This window comes from Papio anubis, unplaced genomic scaffold, assembly GCF_008728515.1.
Source record: "Papio anubis isolate 15944 unplaced genomic scaffold, Panubis1.0 scaffold83, whole genome shotgun sequence".
NCBI lineage: Eukaryota > Metazoa > Chordata > Mammalia > Primates > Cercopithecidae > Papio > Papio anubis.
Window position 1 is genome coordinate 232,892 of NW_022168525.1, and position 21,572 is coordinate 254,463.

Sequence of the window (21,572 nt, forward strand, 5' to 3'; positions counted from 1 at the left end):
AAGCAACCAGAGAGAAAAAACAGAGGGGAAACACCAATTCGAGGTTTCTCATCAGAAACCACAGAGGCCAGCAGGAAGTGCCCTGACATCCTTCACGTGCTGAAACAGCAGAAGTGTCCGCATGAATCCTGTGTTCAGTGAAATATCCTGCAGACCTACCCCTGAGGAATCTTCTCCAAACAGAAAGGAAATGATAACGGAAGGCTTGGAACTTCAGAAAGGAAAGAAGAACATTGGAATAGGTAAAACCGGGGACAAAGCGCGATAGCCCTCTTCTTGGAAAGAATCATATTCTTACATCACATTGGATGTTTGAAGCAAAACTTCTGGAACCATCTGATACGGGTGCTCAAAGGAAATAGAAGACCTCCCTGAGACAGTTGTAGTCAAAGTGGGGAGGATAACACAGGCTTCGTGGACGAAAGGTTTCCACCTGCGTGTGAAGCGGTTAAAAGTCAAGACCCGTTGGTGGCAGCCTGGGCACTGGGAACCTCACACGCTGTCCAGGTGACTCCAGGGGCAGGCAGGTGGAGGCCCTCGGGCTTAAGAGGGGTGCAGGACACCACCAAGGGCGTTCTCTGTTCTCGAGGCGGTAGGCCAGTGTGCATCAGAATGGTCTGGAAGCCTTGTAAAAGCACAGATCCCTGGACCCCAGCCCCAGAATTCTGACACAGGAGGTCTGGGGTGGGGCCCAATAATTTGCATTTTTGACAAGTTCCCTGGCAAGGTTGGGGCTGTTAGCTGGGGATGCCAATTTGAGAACCACCCCTGTGGCACCTTTGCTGATAAGCACCTCCCGCTGAGCTGGAGGTGTCCTCCGGATCCCAGAGCGTGCCGGGCTCTGGGCATAAAGGAGGAGGCAGGTGTCTCCTGGAGGAACCCCAGGACTGCAAGGCAGGCGGCCTCGTCCGGCGTCCCAGGGCTGCCGCTACCTGGCTGGGTGACCTCAGGCAGGTTCCTGCGCGTCTCTGGGCCCTGACTCCCCTTCTGTACATGAGAAGAGCTGGCTAGGCCTTTTACCTGGGGGTGCCTCGGAGGGGCTGGGAGGGGGAGGAATAGCCCCAAAGGTCTGGTCCCCAACCCTCTCCCCACGTCTGTCTTCCCAGCTCCTCATTTGCCTGTTTTGCATATCAGCGTTCACATAAAAGCTCGCATGTCGAGGGAGTTCCTCTGCTAAGATAAGTTTGAGGACCTTGATCTTGATGTTTAAAAGGCCTTCCTGACCCACATGTGGAACCTTTCCACTGGCCACCCTGTTGCAAACAAGTCCCCAGCTGAGGCTCCTCCCACAGGCTTCTCTGTGTCCCCATATGACCTTCATGGAATGTCTTCTCTGTCCTCATTGAGTCCGTGAGGAACCCCCAAATGAAACCCCCGGGAGAAGCATCCTTTGCTCAGAAATGAGGTCCCTGGAGTGGGTGGGTGGGCGGTTCTGTGCACAGAGCCTGCCTTGCCCCTGGAGGCACGGTCCTTGCGAAAGACATGCAGCCTTGTGAGCACTGAAGGATGTGAGCCACCTTCCCCTCGGAGGCCTCATGGGCAGCCTGGCAGCTCCCAGGAGCGAATGTGGGCATCTGGCCCTGTACATGGCTGGCCTGCACCACTGGGGCCCGGTACTGGGGTGACACCGCCAGATGAGGCAGGTGTGGGCCATGCTCTGTGAGACCTCACAGGCTAGTGGAAAGACAGACAGTTTAGGGACCCAGGACAGGTCTTTTAAGGATGCTTCCCTGCGTGTGGAGGGCCCTGCCTCTCCAGGGTCCACGTTCTGCCCCTTCCTTCCCAGAATGCAACCACACCCCCTCTGAGCCAGGCAGGCGTTCACTTCCTCCCTGCTCTCCCATCACATGACGTTGAAGAGGTTACTTTGGAGGTCTCAAACTTCCAGCAAGCTCCCAGGCCCACCCAGGGACATGAGCGATGGAGGGAGCTCGGTGGGGGGCTGGGAAAGGCTGCCCCCTCCTGGCAGCCCCAGCGAGCCTTGCCCCACAGGGAATCCAGAGTTCGTTGTCTCAGACTAGCCCTCTATTATTTCACGAGAAGCTAGAAATTTGGGTTTTAATATGAAGCCCCCCAATTACAAGCAACTCAGGATTTTATTTATTTATTTATTTGTTTTTAGAGACAGGATCTCATTCTGTCTCCGAGGCTGGAGTGCAGTGGTGTGAGCATAGCTCACTGCAGCCTCGAGCTCCTGGGCTCAAGGGATCCTCCCACCTCAGCCTCCCAAATAGCTAGGACCACAGGCATGCACCACCGCAGCCATCTCATTGCTTTGTGTAGGGGTGGTCTTGCTATGTTGCCCAGGATGGTCTTGAACTCCTGGCCTCAAATGATTTTCCCTCCTTGGCCTCCCAAAGCTCTAGGATTACAGGCGTGAGCCAATATGCCCAGCCAAGAGTTTATTAAAATAAAATTGCCTCCAGGCCCCATGTGCTTGATGGTGGGCCTCCATTTGCCACCTCTGGCACAGGATGGCACAGCTCTGCTCTTCCTCCAGGGTTCCAGAGACTGTGTCCCTCCCTGACTCTGCCCAACTCCCCTGTCTGTAAAGTGAGGGGCTTGGCCCAGGTGCCAGGTGATGCCCAGGCCACAGCCTGTTCCTGAACACAGGGGCCAGCTGGGCTGAGGTTCTGTGGCATTTCCGGTGTCATGAGCAGGCTCAGGACATTACCCCTCCGTGGCTTCCTCCTCAGTCAGTGCCCTGGGAACAGAAGGTCACCACTGAGGCAGGGCATGGTCCTCAGGGGGCCTCCCCTGTGTTACTTGCCCAGCCTTGTCCACCCCGGTGGGAAGCCCCCCAGGGCTGCACCCCCCTCGCTGCTGCACCTAGTCTGCGCGCGTGACAAAGCTGTGCTGTGTCTGTTTCAGGATTCCCCTATTCCAAATCTGACCCTCTCCCAGGACATGGAAAGAATGGCTTGGACCAGCGGGTAGGTACTGACCCCTCCCTGGCCACGGGGTACTAACGATGGCTGTGAGGCTGAGCACGCTTCCCACAGCTTCTTGACCACGCAGCAGGAGGAGAGGCCCCGGGGACCCTGCGGCCCACCCGCCTCTGCCTGATGCCCCACCCAGGGGCTGCCTCTGCCACCACTGCTTTTTCCCTACCAGGACCGGACCAGACCTGGGCAACACCCTCCCCACCCCACCTCCCTGCCCCCGGCCCCAGAGACACCTCAGTGTGTGGGAGCAGAGGAGACAAGGGCCACCCACAGTGATCAGGCCCAGCTCCAAGAAGCCCCTCCTAACCCTCTTCCTCCTCGTGTGGCGCTGAGCCTGACAACCTTCAAGGGCTGTTGCATTTGGTGAGCCTGTGTGAGCCAAGTGCCCACTTCCTGATCTGGGATGGCCTGGCCTTCACTGCTATTACTGTTACCGTGATTACATCAAATAATCCTTAGCATCCAAGGCTGTTACTTGAGGCTGCACGGAGATTGGATTAACTCCAAGTCAGGCTCTTTGGCTGCCCCCAGCTGAAGGCCGGTGCCATCTCCTACCCTGAGTTTGCTGACTCTTGGGGCATCTGAATATGAGCCCAGAAAATCTGGGGGCTGATTGCCTTGCAGAGGGGCCAGGTCCTGTTCCCCAGGACAGTTAACGCCTTAAGAAGAGCTGCTCGTGTTTGTTCCTCTGCCCACAGCCTCACAGGGGTCCCCGGTGAGGACCGCTAGGGTGGGGCAGGCTTGCTGGTCCCAGACGTCCCAACACACAGACACACACACATAGCCCAGGGGCCTCCCCACTGCACAAGGCAGCCTCGTCGTAGTCTGGAAATGTGTTCATAAACGGAGGCAATTCACCTCTCAATAGAGGCCACTAAAAAACTAACCCTGTCTTTGTTGCACTGGAGCAGCCTTGGCTGTGTGTAACCCCAGGATGGCATCCTCAGGCAGGTACTCACCCCAGGGGCAAGGCCACAGGACACCATCTCCAGAAGCTGTGGGTGTCCTCTTGGGCCGGCATTTGTTCTTTCCATCTCCTTCAGGCTCTGTCAGACCTACTGCTGTGTTTTTGTCCAAGGCCCAGCCTCCCCGGATCTCCCCCAGGCCCATCCTCCCCAGATCTCCCCCAGGCCCAGGCACCTCTGCATGATTTGATTCCAGCCAACCCCACCCCTACCCAACGAACTGCTCTTCCCATTCTGGAATGGGCCTCACTGGGGACCATGCATGTGGCATGCTTCTTTGAATTTTCTCCAAAGGAATTCTCCACTCGTCTTCTTCCACATGGAAAGCAGGGGAGATAAGAGAGCTGGACCAATGTCCACAGGACTCCTACAACACCAAGATGTGCAAATCCCTGAGCTCAATGTTAGGGGTCCTGGGGACAGTGGGAAAATTGTCTAGAATGTTCCCTTCTCACCTGGAACAGCTGTTCTCTGACCCTGGGGCTGGTGAGCGCAGTGTTCACAGTCCGGACCAAGCCAAGGTGTTCCACCACCCGAGTGAGGTCCTGGAGACTTTCCTCAATATATGGAAGGAAAGCGAGAGAACAGCACGCTCTGCATTTGTAGTCTTGCGTCACTGACGCCGGGGCTGTGCATCCTCTGGGAAGGTTCTTCTCTAGGCTCATGTGCTAAAATGGTGCAAATTGACGCCTCTCAGCATCTGCAGAGAAGGTCGTGGTCTCCAGATGCCGCACTGTTTGAGAACAGCCGATCCAGACATTCTGGCAGGGACCGTCTTCACTCCCTCTCCTAGAACTATTGAGAACAGAACCTCAAGCTTTACAGAATTAAGAACTAAACTTCTGTGAATGTGTTTCTCCTGCAGACTAAGGGGTGGGAAGGAGAGCGTTAGCTGGTGTGCTCTCTGCATGTGCTAGGAGAACTGATATGCACGGAATTCATCATCAAGTGGAGATTCTTAGCTTTTCACATTGCTTCTGGGGGAGATTGGTGAACATTATTAACGACTTTGCTTTGGGATTCTCTTTTCCCTGCTAATGTTCTTTCCTATTTTTTCACTCTTTCTAAGACTTTTATATACTGTTATGCCTGTTTCTCAGTGAGAAGGCCAGATACTTGATCTTTCCCATGACCAGCCTTTTGCAGGGTGGCCCTGCTCGGCACCTGGACTCATGCCCTTCCCCTGGAGATGCCCTGGGAGTGTGAGTCCGTGCCCTGTTGCTGATGGCCTACAGTGCTCCTAAGTCATTTGCTAGGTCGTTTCTTGATTTGCCTTTACTTCCAGAAACGATTCTGGGTGACCTCAAGCATAGATGCAGTGAGACCAAAATCCCGTGAACACCAAATTACAAAGGAGGAGAGAAGGAAACTACAGGAGAAAATTACATCAAAAAACAAACAAAAAAATATTACCTGAGAGGCAGGGCACAGTTGCTCATGCCTGTAATCCCAGCACTTTGGGAGGCCGAGGCAGGCAGATCACTTGAGGTCAGGAGTCTGGCGACCAGCCTGCCTCCCATCCTCTCTACAAAAATTTAAAAATTAGGCCATAGGTATGGTGGTGGCACCTAGTCCCAGCTTTCACTCTGGGAGCCTGAGGCAGAGAGGAGAATTGTTTAATCCTGGCGCAGAGGCCAGCAATGAGTATTACACCACTGCACCTCCAGCCCAGTGACAGACCCAAGACTTTATCTCAAAAATATTATATATATATATATTTGGCAGAGAAGCTGCCCAAAGCCATTCTGAGCTTCCCAGGCTAAGGCATAGAGGCAATCATGGCAGTGACGTAGTCCTCACTGTCTGATGGAAGAGGGAAATAGTTCATCATGGGAAGCAAAGGCTTTCCTGGGTGTTCTTCCAGAAAGATTTGTTACAAGGGCCCAGTGACCCAAAGCACAATATGTCCTAAAGGTCATTAAAATGTCCTAATAGCCAAGCCTGCCACAGTGCCTGATGCATGGTAGACGCTCATAACCTACCCATGAAATGAATAGAGAACAGAGGCCTGCTACTGCTCTCCCTGTGGATGAGGCAGTAATGACTCTGACAGGTACCACCTGTCTGTTAATCAGAACGTGACCACTGGCGGCAGCAGGTCCTTGTGGTAGCTCCCTGGAAGAAGGCCCATTCTGAAAAAGCATGATGCTGAATGTGAAGAGACTGAGCTGTGCTATTAAAAGACAGAGACTGTCAGATTGGATTTTTTAAATCAGATGTGTTATCATAAGATGCACACTTAAAAACTACTTTTTAAGGATGAGCAAAAGGATAAGAAAGATACTAAAATCACAAAAGGCAAGCAAGAGTGGCAATAGTAATATCAAATAAAGTGAAAAGACTAAAAGGAGTTAATAAAAATTAATAGTATAAAAGGGGAACACTAATTCATTATGAAGGCGTAATTTAATAAAGCAGTTATAGCATTCATCAACTTAAATGCACCAAGCAACATGGCAATGCCAGATACCTTGATTAAATACAAGTATGGTGGGTGATTGGAATATGACTCTTTTGAAATAAAACAAATGAGGCTGGGCGTGGCGGCTTATGCCTGTAATCCTAACACTATGGGAGGCCGAGATGGGCAGATCACGAGGTCAGGAGATTGAGACCATCCTGGCTAACACAGTGAAACCCCATCTCTACTAAAAATACAAAAAAAAATTAGCTGAGCTTGGTGGCGGGTGCCTGTAGTCCCAGCTACTCGGGAGGCTGAGGCAGGAGAATGGCGTGAACCCAGGAGGCAGAGCTTGCAGTAAGCCAAGATCACGCTACGGCACTCCAGCCTGGGTGACTGAGAGAGACTCCATCTCAAAAATAAATAAATAAATAAATAAAACAAATGGGGCCGGGCAAAGTGGTTCATGCCTATAATCCCAGCACTCTGGGAGGCCAAAGTGGGTGGATCACTTGAGGCCAGGAGTTTGAGACCAGCCTGGCCAACATGGTGAAAACCCATCTCTACTAAAAATACAAAAATTAGCCAGGCATGGTAGCACATGCCTAATATCCCAGCTACTTGGGCACAAGAATAAAGAATGCTTGAACCCGGGAAGCAGAGGTTGCAGTGAGCTGAGGTTGTTCACTGCACTCTAGCCTGGGGCAACAGAGCAAAACTCTGTCTCAAAAAAAAAAAAAAAAAAAAAGACAAATGTACCTAGTGAACAAAAAATTAATTATGTACATAGAAAAATAGTACAAATAGCAAACAATCGAATAGGTATATGAAAAATATTTATATCTCTTGAATCGGATTTTCAGACGTTCAGAAAATACTTATTAAAATGTTTATGCATGTGACTACAAGACAGGCATTAAAAAATTTAAAAAGTTTGGTATTTCCAAACTGTAGTGCTGCAGAGAACACATGCATTAGCATCAGACAGCCTTGAGTTCAAATCACAGCTCTGTTTTTGGGCAAGTTACTTAAATTTTCTGAGTCTCTATTTTCTAGTCTTTAAAAAATTATCCTTACTTCTTGAGGTTTTTTTGAGGACAAATAACATTATAGTTGTGAAATTTTTTATAAGCTCCATAGCATGGTTCCCACATGAGTAATTGTTTAAAAAGCAATTCCTACTCTGTCTTGCTTCCACTAGCTGCTAAGTAACACATTCCAATGTGAGCTTTAGCAAGAAAAGAAGGGTGACCAGTGGCAAACGGCCATAATCTCAATTCGTATTAGCAATTTCAGTATAATTTTTGGAAAATAAAACACATGGGCTCAAATATTTACAGTCCCATGTATTTGCCATATGACCTCAGGCAAGTAGCTTCGTCTCTCTCAGGCTCATCTGTAAAATGACAGAGCTCACCTCCTGGAGTTGCTGCAAAGGTTAGAGAATGTATGTGTAGAGCCACAGGCACATAAGAAGTGCTAAACAGCCTGGGCGCGGTGGCTCACGCCTGGAATCCCAGCACTTTGGGAGGCCAAGGCAGGCAGATCACCTGAGGTCGGGAGTTCGAGACCAGCCTGGCCAACATGGTGAAACCCCGTCTCTACTAAAAATACAAAAATTAGCTAGGCATGGTAGCGCATGCCTGTAATCCCAGCTACTCGAGAGGCTGAGGCGGAGAATCGCTTGAACCCAGGAGACGGAGGTTGCAGTGAGCCGAGATCACGCCCCTGCACTCCAGCCTGGGTGACAGAGCGAGACTCTGGCTCAAAAATAAAATAAAAATAAGTAGTAAACAAATGGGACAGGTAAATCATGTATTGCTTTTAAAATCCCCGGTGCTGCCACTGAGTGGCATAGGGGAGTCAGCCAGGAATATGCCTGGTGGTGCTGCCTTTGTGGTGCCCTCTGGCCACTTAGCTCTCCTGCTGGTCCACACATAAAGGCAGTAACTCAAGACCCCTTGCACCTGAAAGGCCTTAACACCCCATCCCCACTTTGCACTTACAAGACCAGAAGTAGACCCCACTTTCCCTGCTCTAGACCTAAAAAGTATTCCCCCTCCTCCACCTGGTAGATGCCTCATCTCCGCCCTAGAGTCTCCATCTTATCTCAGAGCCTGGAAGACCAAAGGAAGCTAGTTTTGCTGCTGGGGAGTGAGTTTCCAACCAACCAAGGTGAAGGTGGTGCCCTGTGAGTTTTGGAAGGCCATTATGCAGAGCAGCGGGCACTAGGGGGCAGCATTTCTCTTTCACATCAGACGTGCCAGGCGGCAAAGGCAAAGCCATAGCTTTATCCTAGAGGTTCCCTGACCAGAACAGGTGCACCTGGGGTGCTAGTCTGAGTCTAAGAAAATGTATGAAAACATTGTTCTTGAGTGGAGACGGTGGCTAACATCTGTAATCCCAGTGCTTTGGGAGGCTGAGGCAGGAGGATTGCTTGAGGCCAAGAGTTTGAGACCAGCCTGGGCAGCAGAGCAAGACCCCATCTCTAGTTTTTTTTTTTTTTTTTTAATTAGCCAGGCATGGCCAGGAAGGATGGCTCACACCTACAATCCCAGTGCTTTGGGAGGCTGAGGTGGGCAGATAGCTTGAAACCAGGAGCTTAATACCAGCCAGGGCAACAAAGGGAGACTCCATCTCTGCCAAAAAATATACAAAAATTAGCCAAGTGTGATGGTGCGTGCCTGTAGTCCCACCTGCTCAGAAGGCTGAGGTGGGAGGATTGCCCAGGAAGTGGAGGTTGCAGTGAGCTGAGATCATGCCACTGCACTCCAGTCTGGGTGACAGAGCCAGACTCTCTTAAAATTAAAAATTAAAAAATAGTTGCATGGCCAGGCACAGCGGCTTATGCCTGTAATTCCAGCACTTTGGGAGGCCAAGGTGGGCGGATCACCTGAGGTCAGGAGTTCAAGACCAGCTTGGCCAACATGTGAAACCCCATCTCTACTAAAAATACAAAAATTATCTGGCCATGGTGGCGGGTGCCTGTAATTCCAGCTACTCAAGAGGCTGAGGCAGGAGAATCGCTTGAACCCGGGAGGTGGAGGTTGCATTGAGCCAAGATCGCGCCATTGCACACCAGCCTGGGTGACAGAGCGAGGCTCTGTCTCGAAGAAAAAAAGAGATTATTTGTGAATACTCCTAAAGGGAAGAGTTATTTTGTGAAGTCTCTGGCTCAGGGTCCAGGCCCAGAACTAGGGTGAGGGAGCAAAGCACTAAAGAAAAACTGCAGTCAAGATAAGTCAGATTTTAATGCAATATTTTTAGAAATCCAAATTAATGCAAAACATTCATGATAAACAAAATAGCAAAAATGTAAATAGAGACTGGTTCCAGTCCTCTGCCTGGGTGCTTACCCAACTCGTGAGCCTGACCCTAGCCCTCTGACTCCAGCGCTGCGTCAAGAAGAAGGTCCGGCTTCCCTCGGAGCCTCTGTTTTCCTGTTTCTGGTGAAGGGCTTCGGACTCGGTGCTCTGAGGTCTTCCTGCTCTCATGCTTTCTAGGTTATAACTGGCTCCTCACTGATCGCCTATTGCAAAGCTCGCGTTGAAAACACTTTCCCCTGTAACAGACCCGCTGGGCTGAGTGTACCATCTCTCCTTTGGCTGCAGAACTCTCCCCACTGAAACGTGATCCCTGTACCCAGTTTCAGCAGCGCTGGCCAAGAGCCCTGACCCCGTTTGAGACCCCATTGCAGGTGCTGGGGAACGGAGTGTGAAAAAGACATTTTCTTCAACAGGCTCCGTCCACCGCGGGCAGCCAAGGCACAACCACGACAGAGCGTGGCTCCGGATTCATAGTGCAAACCCCGGGCGCCAGTGAGGTGCAGGAGGTGGGCAGGGGCAGGACTGACAGACCCCTGCGGGGTCTCAGTGCATGCTTTAGAGGGTGAGGAACCCTCCATAGAGGTTTGCAGGACGTGTCGATGATGCTTCCAGGTGGACAGAAGGGAAAGAGTTCCAGACACTAATGGTTGCAGTGCACTAAAGTGGCAGAGTTTGCTGATGAATGCCAGGAGCACCTGAGACAGGGGCAGGAGCTCTCGGGCCCATCACCCCTCACAGTGTCACCCTTAGTCATTGTCAGAGGCACCGCCACCTTGTATGGGTGCTTACAACATGCCGGGTGACATCCCAGAGGCCTTACAGACAGGGGCTCCTTTAACCTTTGAAACAGTCACACACACAGCTGCCGTGAGTACCACAGTTTCCAGGGAGGTAGGAGCCCCCTCGTTTTGGAGCATTTGGGGTGGATGGACTTTGACTCACACACACAGCCGCATGCGTCCGTGTAGCTCTAAGAATACCCTAGGAGTTCCACGATCGTGCACAGTGCCAGAAGATGGCAGCCAGTCTTCCCTCTTGGCCATCTTACACGGAACAGAGGGCCCCGGGTGGACCCTGGGGCTCCCCGAGCACCTGGGACAGCACTTTCTAGGCGCTGTGCTCAGGAGCCCACCGTGTGGAGGGGACAGATCACCAATGGGGAACCGCAGAGCGCCATGCCTAGCGCCGCGTGCACAAAGAAATGGTGCTGAGCCCCCCGCTGTGATCCGCGCCAGCTGCAGAGCGGGGAACCCAGGCACCTGGGAGCAGCTTTCAAACGGGGTTGGAGCCGTCCACACAGGAAGGGTCTGTGGAGCTGCCCAGGCGGTGGGCATCCTATGAGCAAGAAAGCTGACCAGTCCCACAGGCGCAGCATCCTAGATTCTCCTCTTCCTGAGCCACCGTCGCTGTCCTTCCGTCACCTACACCCCACCTCTGTGCTCAGGACACCCTACTCCCCAGGCAGTGTGAGGACCGCAGCCTCCAAGAGGCAACATCTTTTCCCCGCCCACCCACATGCCCTCGTGCCGCCTGTCTCTTGCCGCCCAACCTCTCTTTCTCTTCCAGAATGCCAATCTGGCCCCCTGTGGAGCAGACCCGGATGCCAGCTGGGGCATGCGAGGTACACGGAGCGGGGACCCTGTGGGTCTCTGGCTGGGGCAGGGGTCGCTAACACATTCCACAAGTCTCCTTCTGAAACCGCCCTGTCCACAGCCTGCAGAAATCTGCGGGGCAGGAACACCTCAGGGGAGGGCCTGCTGCTTTCCCTGCCTCTCCCGGCCGACAGTCAGTTCCACTCCCAGCTAGCTTTACCCGCGATGCTCCCTCTCTCCCATCCGTGGCCACGGTGGCCCTGTCCTGCATTGTATGGCACGCTGTGTCACTTGGGGAAGCAAAGTCACAGGCACAGGCTTCCAGGGTCTGAGCGGGACGGCGCTGGGCCAAACCCTGCCTGCGTCTTGCTCGCCATGTGGCTCCTGGCATGCAGAGTGACCCTCCGGGTTCAGCGGGGCTGCTAGGAGGTTTGTGTCACCAGAGCGGCCACCTGGTCCTGTGGCAGGTGCCTGGCAGAAGGCACTGCTTACCTCCTGGTCAGCTTCTGTCCCCGAGAGTGGCAGGGGAACCTTGCTCTGCTGGGTTGGGTTGCATGGGGACGGAGAGCATCAGTGCGCCACAGCCTGCTCCCTCTAAGTGGCCTTCGGTCCCCGGGGCCTCGGAGCTGGCAGATCCAGAACCACACGGGGCATGTGGGGAAACTCAGGGACCGACTTCCCGACACAGGGTCTCCCTTCGGAGACTGACGTGAGGACCAGGCTCTGTAGATAACTGCTTTCTGTGGGTTCTGTGTGCAGGGAGGCCCTACGATCCATACTGTTTCATTTTTGTGAAAAGACGCTTTCAGTCTGGAAGTAAGACATTAGGGAGCAGAGCGGAGTAGTTTGAAAAGGAGAAAATACAGAGTTAGTAAGGTAAGGCAGTGAGAGGTGGGAGAGACTCAGACTGTAGCGAGATGTCAGTCTCCACAACACCCCGTAAAAGTTTCCCTTGAAATGCCCACTGCCCAGGAAGTAAACTGAGGCTGGCATCTTTCTCAGGGTGGCCCAGACCACCAGAGAGACAGCGTCACAGCTGAAAAGCACAGTGCCGCCCTCCAGCCTGGCCTCCAGCCTGACCATGCCTCCTGTTCTGGTTTCCTAGGGGAGGCCCTCAGAGCCCTTCCACCTACAGCTCTGAGATTAGGGTCCCAGTGCAGGCTGCTCAGGGACCGTGCATGGCCCAGCTGACTGCAGGGGGGAGACGGGAGTACCCCAGGGTGGGGATTGCACTCACCTTGGACGACGTCTCGCACTTTCTAAACCATCTCGTGGTCTCCGCTCTCTCTCTCTTACAGAATACAAGGTAAGCGGGGCCGCTCCCACACTGACCTCCGTGCCGCGCCACACCTGCCCAGGTTAAAAGTCCTTTCTGTTGTGCTTTCCCTATGAAATGTGTGTGTCAGGTGCAGACGCAAGTATGTATTCTCGGTGGCCTTCTGCTCAGATTTTTGGTGCCAGCACACACTTGCTTCGTGAGGTGACCCTGTGATTTCCTCCCCCAACAGATCTATCCGTATGACTCCCTCATCGTCACAAACCGAATTCGAGTGAAACTGCCCAAGGATGTGGACCGGACGAGACTGGAGGTAAGCGGGGGGACTGCCGGGGCAGGGGACTCATTTCTCGTGTGAGAGTCTCCGCAAATGCCTCCTCTGTGGTGTCAAGGTCATTGCCCGAGGGGCCACCGTGGGGGACATTGCAGAGCCTTGCCATGACGCAGAGTCGGGGGCCCACGTTGCCTCAGAGGCCAAACGACATGGTGATGTTCTCCAACCTTGACGACTTTGCAGAGAAGACCACCTTGGTTTGTAGTTGGGGCAGGGAAGGCTTTGTAAGAATAATGAGCTCTGGGCTGGGCACGGTGGCTTACGCCTATAATCCCAGCACTTTCGGAGGCTGAGGTGGGCAGATCACTGGAGGTCAGGAGTTCGAGACCAGCCTGGCCAACATGGTGAAACCCCATCTCTACTTAAAATACAAAACTTAGCCGGGCATGGTGGCGGGTGCCTGTTATCCCAGCTACTTGGATACTGAGGCGGGAGAATCACTTGAACCTGGGAGGCGGAGGTTGCAGTGAGCCAACACGGTGCCACTCCACTCCAGCCTGGGCGACAGAGAGACTCGGTCTCAAAAAAAAAAAAAAGAAGAAGAATAAGCTCTGCAGTAGGGGCCTGTTCTCTCCTACTGAGACTGAGTAAACTGCCCCAGCTTCCCACCCAACCACATTTACGCCCATCTAAAATAACCGGACCTATGCAGAAAGAAAGTGCGTTTGGAAACCCCAGCAAGATGTCGGCACAGAGTAGGTGTTCGAATCAGATCTGTTGACTGAGAGAACTGACTTAGTTGAGTAGCTACTATGTGCCCAAAGTGGCATGTGCAATCCTCCATTACTCCTCACAAGCGCCCTGTGGTGTCCCAGCATCCAGCCAGGGGGTTTCATCTCCTGAGCCCCGCCATGAATGTGCTGCTGCGTTTTAGTAGACTCTCTTGCTAGAGTGAAGGGTCTTGAGGCTCCTGAAGGAAAGGGGACACCCAGCCCCATCCGAGCCCCAAGGCTGGAGAGTGTGTATGGCCCCATGTGCACAGGGCCAGCTGCCAGGCCATGCCCCAGCTGCCCACCAGGCAGTGGCTCAGTCCACTTCTGGGGAGGGAGTTGGAGGGCGTGGACGCAGCTGAGGGGCAGTGGTTGTCATGCTGAGGAGGAGTTGGAGGTGGTGCAGCTGAGGGCAGTGGCTCAGTAGTCCACTTCGGGGAGGATTGGAGGCGTGGATGCAGCTGAGGGGCAGTGGGCTCAATGAGAAATCCCGCTGCTAGGAAGAAGTTAAGGCGTGGATGCAGCTGAGGCAGTGAAAGCTCGAATCCACTTCCAGAGGGAGTTGAAGCGTGGATGCAGCTGAGGGCGGTGGTGCATCCCGCTGCTGGGAGAAGTTAGGCGTGGATGCAGCGAGGCAGTGAAAGCGGAACCGCCAGCAGGAGGGTGGAATGGGTTATGGCGAGGGGCAGTGGCTCAGTCCACTTCCGGGGAGGGAGTTGGAGGCGCGTGGATGCAGCCGAGGGGCAGTGGCTCAGTCCACTTCCGGGGAGGGAGTTGGAGGCGCGTGGATGCAGCTGAGGGGCAGTGGTTGTCCGCTGCCGGGGAGGGTGTTGGAGGCGCGTGGATGCAGCTGAGGGGCAGTGGCTCAGTCCGCTGCTGGGGAGGGAGTTGGAGGGGTATGGATGCAGCTGAGGGGCACTCAGCAGTGCCCTAGTGCTGGTGCCAGAGAGGGGAGTAGGCGCCAGGCTGCTCCTCAGAACGGGAAGTCTGGAAAGGCATTCCAGGTCCAGGGAAGCCCCTGAGCAAAGGCTGGCAGGGAGCGGGTGCTACAGGCTGTGTCCCCAGATAGGAAGTACGTCCTTACCAGGAACACTGAGCAGGCACCCACTGCCCTGCACTAGCTGGCTGGGTGCTCTTGAGCTGCGATTTCCTCACCTCTAAGATGAGGATATTGTTGCACCTGACTGAGCTGCTCTGCAGACGGGAGGCTGTATAAAGGCCCTTGCCCAGGGCCTGGAAAATAGCATTCCCTCGGTACAGGGCTAGTGGCAGTGAGGGAGAGGACCAGGTCACTGGTGTGACTGTAGCGCTGGGGGTGGATGCATCCATTTTGACCTGTTTGTTGCAAACGATAGGAACTTGACCCAAAGTGACTTAAGCAGAGAAGGAATTTACTGTGTCCATGAAAAGAGTCAAACTGTAAAATACATCAGGAGGTTTCGTCCGAGCCAAATGTGAGTGACCACCCGAGAGGTACAGTCTTGAGAGCTCCTGAGAACACGTGCCCATGGTGGTTGGGTTACCGCTTGGTTTGTATGTTTCAGGGAGATAGAAGACATCAATCAATACATGTAAGGTACACATTGGTTCGGTCTGGAAAGGTGGGACATCTCGAGGTAGGGGCTTACAGGTCATAGGTGTATTCAAAGATTTTCTGATTGGCCCTTGGTTGAAAGAGTTATTATCTCAAGACCTGGAATCAACAGAAAGGAGCATCTGGGTTAAGATAAGCGGTTGTGGAGACCACGATTCTTATTACATAAAAGAAGTCTCATAAGTGGCCATCCTTAGAGGCAATAGATGGCAAATGTTTCCTATTCGGACTTTTAAAAGGTCCTCGACTCTCGGCTAATCTCTTCAGGATCAGAAAAAGACCTAGAAAGGGAAAGGGATTCTGGAATGTACATTTCCCCCACAAGAGACAGCTTTGCAGAGTCATTTTGTTTTTACTTTGAGGCAGAGTCTCACTCTGTCGCTCAGGTTGGAGTGCAGTGGCACAATCTCGGCTCATTGCAAACTCCACCTCCCAGACTCAAGTGATTCTCCTGCCTCAGCTTCCTGAGTTGCTGGGACTACCAGCACCCACCACCATGCCTGGGTAATTTTTTTATTTTTTGTAGAGACGAGGTTTCACCATGTTGGCCAGTCTGGTCTCAAACTCCTAACCTCAGGTAATCTGCCCGCCTCTGCCTCCCAAAGTGCTGGGATTACAGGTGTGAGCCACCATGCCTGGCCTGCAGAGCTATTTTAAAATATGCCAAAAAGGCCGGGCGCGGTGGCTCAAGCCTGTAATCCCAGCACTTTGGGAGGTCGAGACGGGTGGATCACGAGGTCAGGAAGTCAAGACTATCCTGGCTAACCCGGTGAAACCCCGTCTCTACTAAAAAATACAAAAAACTAGCCGGGCGAGGTGGCGAGCGCCTGTAGTCCCAGCTACTCGGGAGGCTGAGGCAGGAGAATGGCGTAAACCCGGGAGGCAGAGCTTGCAGTGAGCTGAGATCCGGCCACTGCATTCCAGCCTGGGCAACAGAGTGAGACTCCATCTCAAAAAAAAAAAAAAAAAAAAAAAGCCAAAAAATATATATTTCGGGGTAAAATATTTGTATTTCTTTCAGGGCCTGCTCTCTGTCATGTGATGCTCTACTAGAGTCAGCCTAGAATTTGGTATCTTATTGCTACAGTTTTAAGATCTCTGTTTTAATGTTAATGTTATCAGTTGTGCCCGAATTCCGAAGGGAGGATGGTAGAATGAGACATGTCTGACTCGCCCCCTCTTCCCTTCGTGGCCTGAACTAGGTTTTTAGGTTTCTTTGAAATCCCCTTGGCAGAGAGGAGGGGTTCATTCCTCCTCAATCATCAGCTGGCCGCAGGGCTTAGAATTAATTTTTGGCTTACAGCTGACTCTCATGACTGAATGTCTCCTTCAGGTGTGGCTTAATCAAGGGCTCAATTATGTCTCCAGCACCCAGTTTCTTTCTTTCTATCTTTTGACTGTGCTTTTTCTGTGCTGGCTCTATTAATAGACTTTTACCTCACCTCTCTCAGGTTCTAAATCTGCAGGGAAGAGACCCACATCTTTCTCTCAGCAGTCGCAGAAAAAGCCCCATCTTTGCCCCTGAGTAGGTAATATGACCACCCTTTGATCAGCCAGTTTGGCCCAAGGAATGCAATGCCCCAATTGGCCAGGCTTAGCCATAGGCCCATGCCGGGAGCTAACAGGGCTGCTGACATCACCTGAGCTGGGTGGCGTATGTAACACTCCATCTCAGATAATGTGATAGTCATTCACAGAGACGTGAAGTCTTCCACACAGAGAGGAAAGAAGGAAGTGAATCTACAATGAAGACAAGTGGTTAAGAGGAAAGGGGTCTTCTCTGGTGCCTTTTGGTCGTTTACAGCATTTTACAAAACAATGTAGGTAAGGAAAAAGACTAATCTGTAATCAGAGAAACAAAGGTGACAGCTGCTTAGGTTACAGCTGCCTGTCACATGACTCAGGTCTTGTAATCATATTCTCTTAAGGCTCAAAATATGTTAAATTTCCAACAGCTTAGATTTTGAACAGCAACTTGTTTTCACATTCCTGAAGATGGGGAAGAGAACTCCGGGCCACAGGCAGTGATTGTCTGCCTGTGGGAGGGTGGGAGATGGGGCTGGGGAGGAGGGAGAAGCCACAGGGCAAACCCTTGACTGCCTTGGCCAGTCAGTGCGGTCAGTCCCCCAGGGTGCGCCAAGCACCCAGATGGGTAGGGATCGTGCTAGCAAAGGAACCACAGAGCCAGATAGCACAAGGCCATTTGCAGGGGTGTAGGGGGAGCTGGCAGCTTGTGAGACATTTGAACTTTACCGCACAGAAGAGGAAAGGCCACCCAAAAGTTCTGATGTGTTAGGATGTGCGTGGGTCATCAGTAGATGTCATGCGCATCCGTGTGAAGAGACCACCAAACAGGCTTTGTGTGAGCAACATGGCTGTTTATTTCACCTGGGTGCAGGCGGGCTGGGTCCCAAAAGAGAGTCAGCGAAGGGAGATAAGGGTGGGCCCGTTTTATAGGATTTGGGTAGGTAAAGGAAAATTATAGTCAAAGGGGGGTTGTTCTCTGGCGGGCAGGAGTGGGGGTCACAAGGTGCTCAGTGGGGGAGCTTTTTGAGCCAGGATGAGCCAGAAAAAGGAATTTCACAAGATAATGTCATCGCTTAAGGCAAGGACCGGCCATTTTCACATCTTTTGTGGTGGAATGTCATCAGTTAAGGCTGGGCAGGGCATTTGCACTTCTTTTGTGATTCTTCAGTTACTTCAGGCCATCTGGGCATATACGTGCAAGTCACAGGGGATGCGATGGCTTGGCTTGGACTCAGAGGCCTGACAGTAGGAGGAAGCCAGGCAGCAGGAGCCGGCTAAGAAGCTGGTACGTAGGTCCAGGCAGCGCCAGGTGGGTGGAGAAGCCCAGCATCTGTGCTGAGTGAATGTGCAGGTGAGGCTGCGAATCCAATGAGTGCGCAGGTGAGGCTGCAAATCCAGTGCCACCCACCTCACACGCAGGAGGCCCCCTGCTATCTCATCCTTGAGATGTCTCTTGGGTGGCCTCTGCCTACCGTCACATGTGACCATCCCCCAGTGGCCAGAGAAGGCACCTCAAAATGAACTCCAACACCGCTAGCAGCCTGCAGGGATGCATTCTTCAGCTCCTGTTTCCTTGTGAGCTGCATGGTCAGGTCCCGTCCCAAGCATAAATACTACTGACCATTGTAAAATGGGTGTCTCCAGTGGGGTGGGTGGTTCACCCGGTCAGGAACTGCCAGGAGGGTTCCTGCTGGTTGTTCGTCAAAGGGCGCTTCCCCTCTGGGGACTGTCTCATGGTGCTGGAGTTAATTGCTCTCACCGCAAGAGGTGAGCTCAGCCTGCATGTCTGGCAGCTCCTGGCGAGCAGCAGCGTGAAACCAGGGGCCTGTTGGGACTCGCTGCGACCCTCTTGGGACTGTAGTGTGCTTGACAGGACTTCTATTTAACTTTTTTTTGGTAATAATACAACATGAAAATTGTAAAATACACGCGGTTAACATTTGTAAATGTATCCTTTTAAAACACCCTCTGACACCTGAGTAATGGTTTTAATCGCTCAGATTTCCAAGAACACACCCAAGGATGCGACCGTAGTCCTCCCTCCTCAGGATCAGCCAAGCCAGGAGGCAACTGGAAATATTACCACATATGGGGAATGTCCCTCATTCTTCAGCAGCGGCTCCCTGCCTGCCTCGGGCTGGGAGTGGGATGTGAGCCAGAGGGGGCTCAGGAGGGGCCACCTCCCGGCAGGAGAGAAAGGGACCCCTGGTGTTTTTCTTTCGGAGGAAAGAGCTTTATTTTTAATATAAAAACTATTCTTAACTGTCATAAAAGTCCAGAAAAATACAAAGAAGGACATAAACCTCTTAAGGAATTCCCCCACCCAGTCACAGCGGATAACTCAGTGGGAGACATGCCTCTGGAAATCTCTTTTGCACATCATCTCAGAGCTAACTGAATCCTGTTTTGGATCAAGAGGGCTCATGCTGTATATCCAGGTTTGACATCCTGCTTTTTGCTTTCAAATTTGACATGGATATTTCTAGGCCGGTCAGTGACGATCTGCCCCACTTTTTATTTATTTATTTTTATTTATTTTTTGAGACAGAGTCTCCCTCGGTCTCCCAGGCTGGAGTGCAGTGGTGCAATCCCAGCTCACTACAGTCTCCACCTCCTGGGGTCAAGCGATTCTCCTGCCTCAACCTCCTGAGTAGCTGGGACTACAGGCGCACACCACCACACCCCGCTAATTTTTTGTGTTTTTAATAGAGATGGGTTTTCACCATGTTGGCCAGCCTGGTCTCAAACTCCCGACCTCAGGTGATCTGCCCACTTCAGCCTCCCAAAGTGCTAGGATTACAGGCGTGAGCCACCATGCCAGCCTGCCCTACCTTATAAATGGCCATATGGTGGCCCACTGGGAATGTGGTTCCCACAGGGGACGTGTGTGTGCCTGTGTGCTTGCATATGTGTGTGTGTATACTTGTGAGCATGTGTGTTTACATGTGTGTACATGTGCATATACATGTGGGTATGTGTGTGCACGCATGTGTGTGTATTCGTCCATTTTCACACTGCTATAAAGAAATATCCGAGACTGGGTAATTTATAAAAGAAAGAGGTTTAATTCAGTCGCAGTTCTGCACGACTGGGGAGGCCTCAGGAAACTTACAGTCATGATGGAAGGGGAAGCAAGGCACGTCTTACATGGTGGCAGGAGAGAAAGAGAGAGTGCAAAGGAGGAACTGTCAAACACTTACAAAACCATCAGATCTCGTGAGAACTCACTCTCATGAGAACAGCATGGGGGAAACTACCCCCAGGACCCAGTCACCTCCCACCAGTCCCTCCCTCCACATGTGGGGATTATGGGGATTCTAATTTCAGATGAGATTTGGGTGAGGACACGGCCAAACTATATCAGTGTGTATGTGTGTATACACATGCCTGTGTGTATGTATGTATGTGGATACGTGTGCATGTGTGTGTATATGGTGTGTATACATGTATATGTATATGTGTATGTTTATGTATGCATGTACACATGTGTGTGCATGTGTGTATATGTGTGTATGTGTGTGTATGCATGTGGATATGTGTGTGTGGGTGTGTATACATGTATGTGTATATGTGTATGTTTATGCGTGTACACATGTGTGTGCATGTGTATATATGTGTATACGTGTGTATGTGTATATACGTGTGTATACGTGTGTGTGTGTGTGTGTATGCATGTGGATATGTGTGTGTGTGGGCATGTGTTGTGTGAGTAAGATGAGGGATGGCAGGTAGGGAATGAATTCCAGAAAGAACAAAGTACACGTGCAAAGGACTTGGGACAGGAGGGAGCCGTGGCTGTTGGAGGAAGTATACGGAAGCTGAGGTGTCTGGACCTGAACCCTGATAGGCCCTGCAGGGCCCTGGACCATGTTAAGCAGTTTTTTTTTTTTAGCCTAAGAGCAATGGCATTTATGACTAGGTGTGCAATTGAAAACAACCCCTGTGGCTACATGATGAAGCCCAGATTGGCTGTGTAGAGGCAGGGAGACTGTTTCAGGGCAATTTGGGTCTGGGGCAAAACATGATGGCATCTTCGACACTGGTTGTGGACTGGTGAGTGTGAGAAGCGGATGGATGCAGGTGATCTGTGGGAAGTCAAGGGAGCGGAACTTGGTGATAGGAAAGCACCCCAGGTGTGGCTGCCGGCTGTGTGGGTGGGATGGTGACACCCAGCCAGATGCTCTGCACCTGTGAGCGGCAGTCAGTCACTGTGACAGTGGGTTTTGCAAAAGAGGAAAATTTTATGCACAAGACTGCTGAGCAAGGAGACTGGAGAACAAATCTCAAACTTGCCTCCCAGAGAATAGGGCCTAGGGAGGAATAAGAAGTGGGTGATCTAAGGCGTGGGAAAGATGACTGGCTGGTGCGGAGAGTGAGGGCATTGGGATTTTGGGTGAACATGATTGAGCTACATGGTTCTTCATGGGACGTATGTTTAAGAAAAAGACAGTGTTAGCATGATCCAAGAAAGGTGTTTTTGGCCCTCTGAAGTCGGGCATTCGCTCAGGCCTACTTGAAGGGCTCATGGTCTCTACTGGCTTAAAATGGACAAGAGCTAACTGTAAGTTCCCAAAAAACAACTTTAAGCAACCCTTACTATAGCGATCCACACATTAGAGGTGTTATCTGTAAGGGAGCTACTGGGAATTGAGTTACGTATTGTTTGGCCACACGACTTTTAGCTATATAGGTTAAAAAATTAAGGCGCGAGTGACTAGAAGCAAGCAGGCAGATTAAGTTTGGAGTTCCGATCAGATGCATCCCTCAGTTTCAAGGTTGGATGATGCAGTGGCCAGCACTTAGTGGAGCAGCACGTGGGCAGATGTGATTAACACCCACTGATGGGGCATGGCCAAGGAGATGCAGGATGCCCAGCCGCACAGCGGTGAAAGGTGCCACGCA

General features: G+C 51.9%; 1 protein-coding gene across 35 annotated transcripts in view; it reads left to right on the forward strand.

Annotated features, from left to right (window-relative positions):
* ABLIM2 (actin binding LIM protein family member 2) overlaps positions 1-21,572 on the forward strand; it is a 193,986-nt gene that overhangs the window by 161,797 nt on the left and 10,617 nt on the right. For 13 of the 35 annotated variants that reach the window (XM_031662645.1, XM_031662663.1, XM_031662648.1 and 10 more), the window contains 5 exons: positions 2,872-2,933; positions 10,051-10,143; positions 11,204-11,258; positions 12,528-12,535; positions 12,738-12,818. In XM_031662645.1, coding sequence (XP_031518505.1) covers positions 2,872-2,933; positions 10,051-10,143; positions 11,204-11,258; positions 12,528-12,535; positions 12,738-12,818 — 299 coding nt within the window. The remainder of the gene's footprint in view (positions 1-2,871; positions 2,934-10,050; positions 10,144-11,203; positions 11,259-12,527; positions 12,536-12,737; positions 12,819-21,572) is intronic. The other 22 variants (XM_021938279.2, XM_021938273.2, XM_021938280.2 and 19 more) reach the window with 2 other exon arrangements.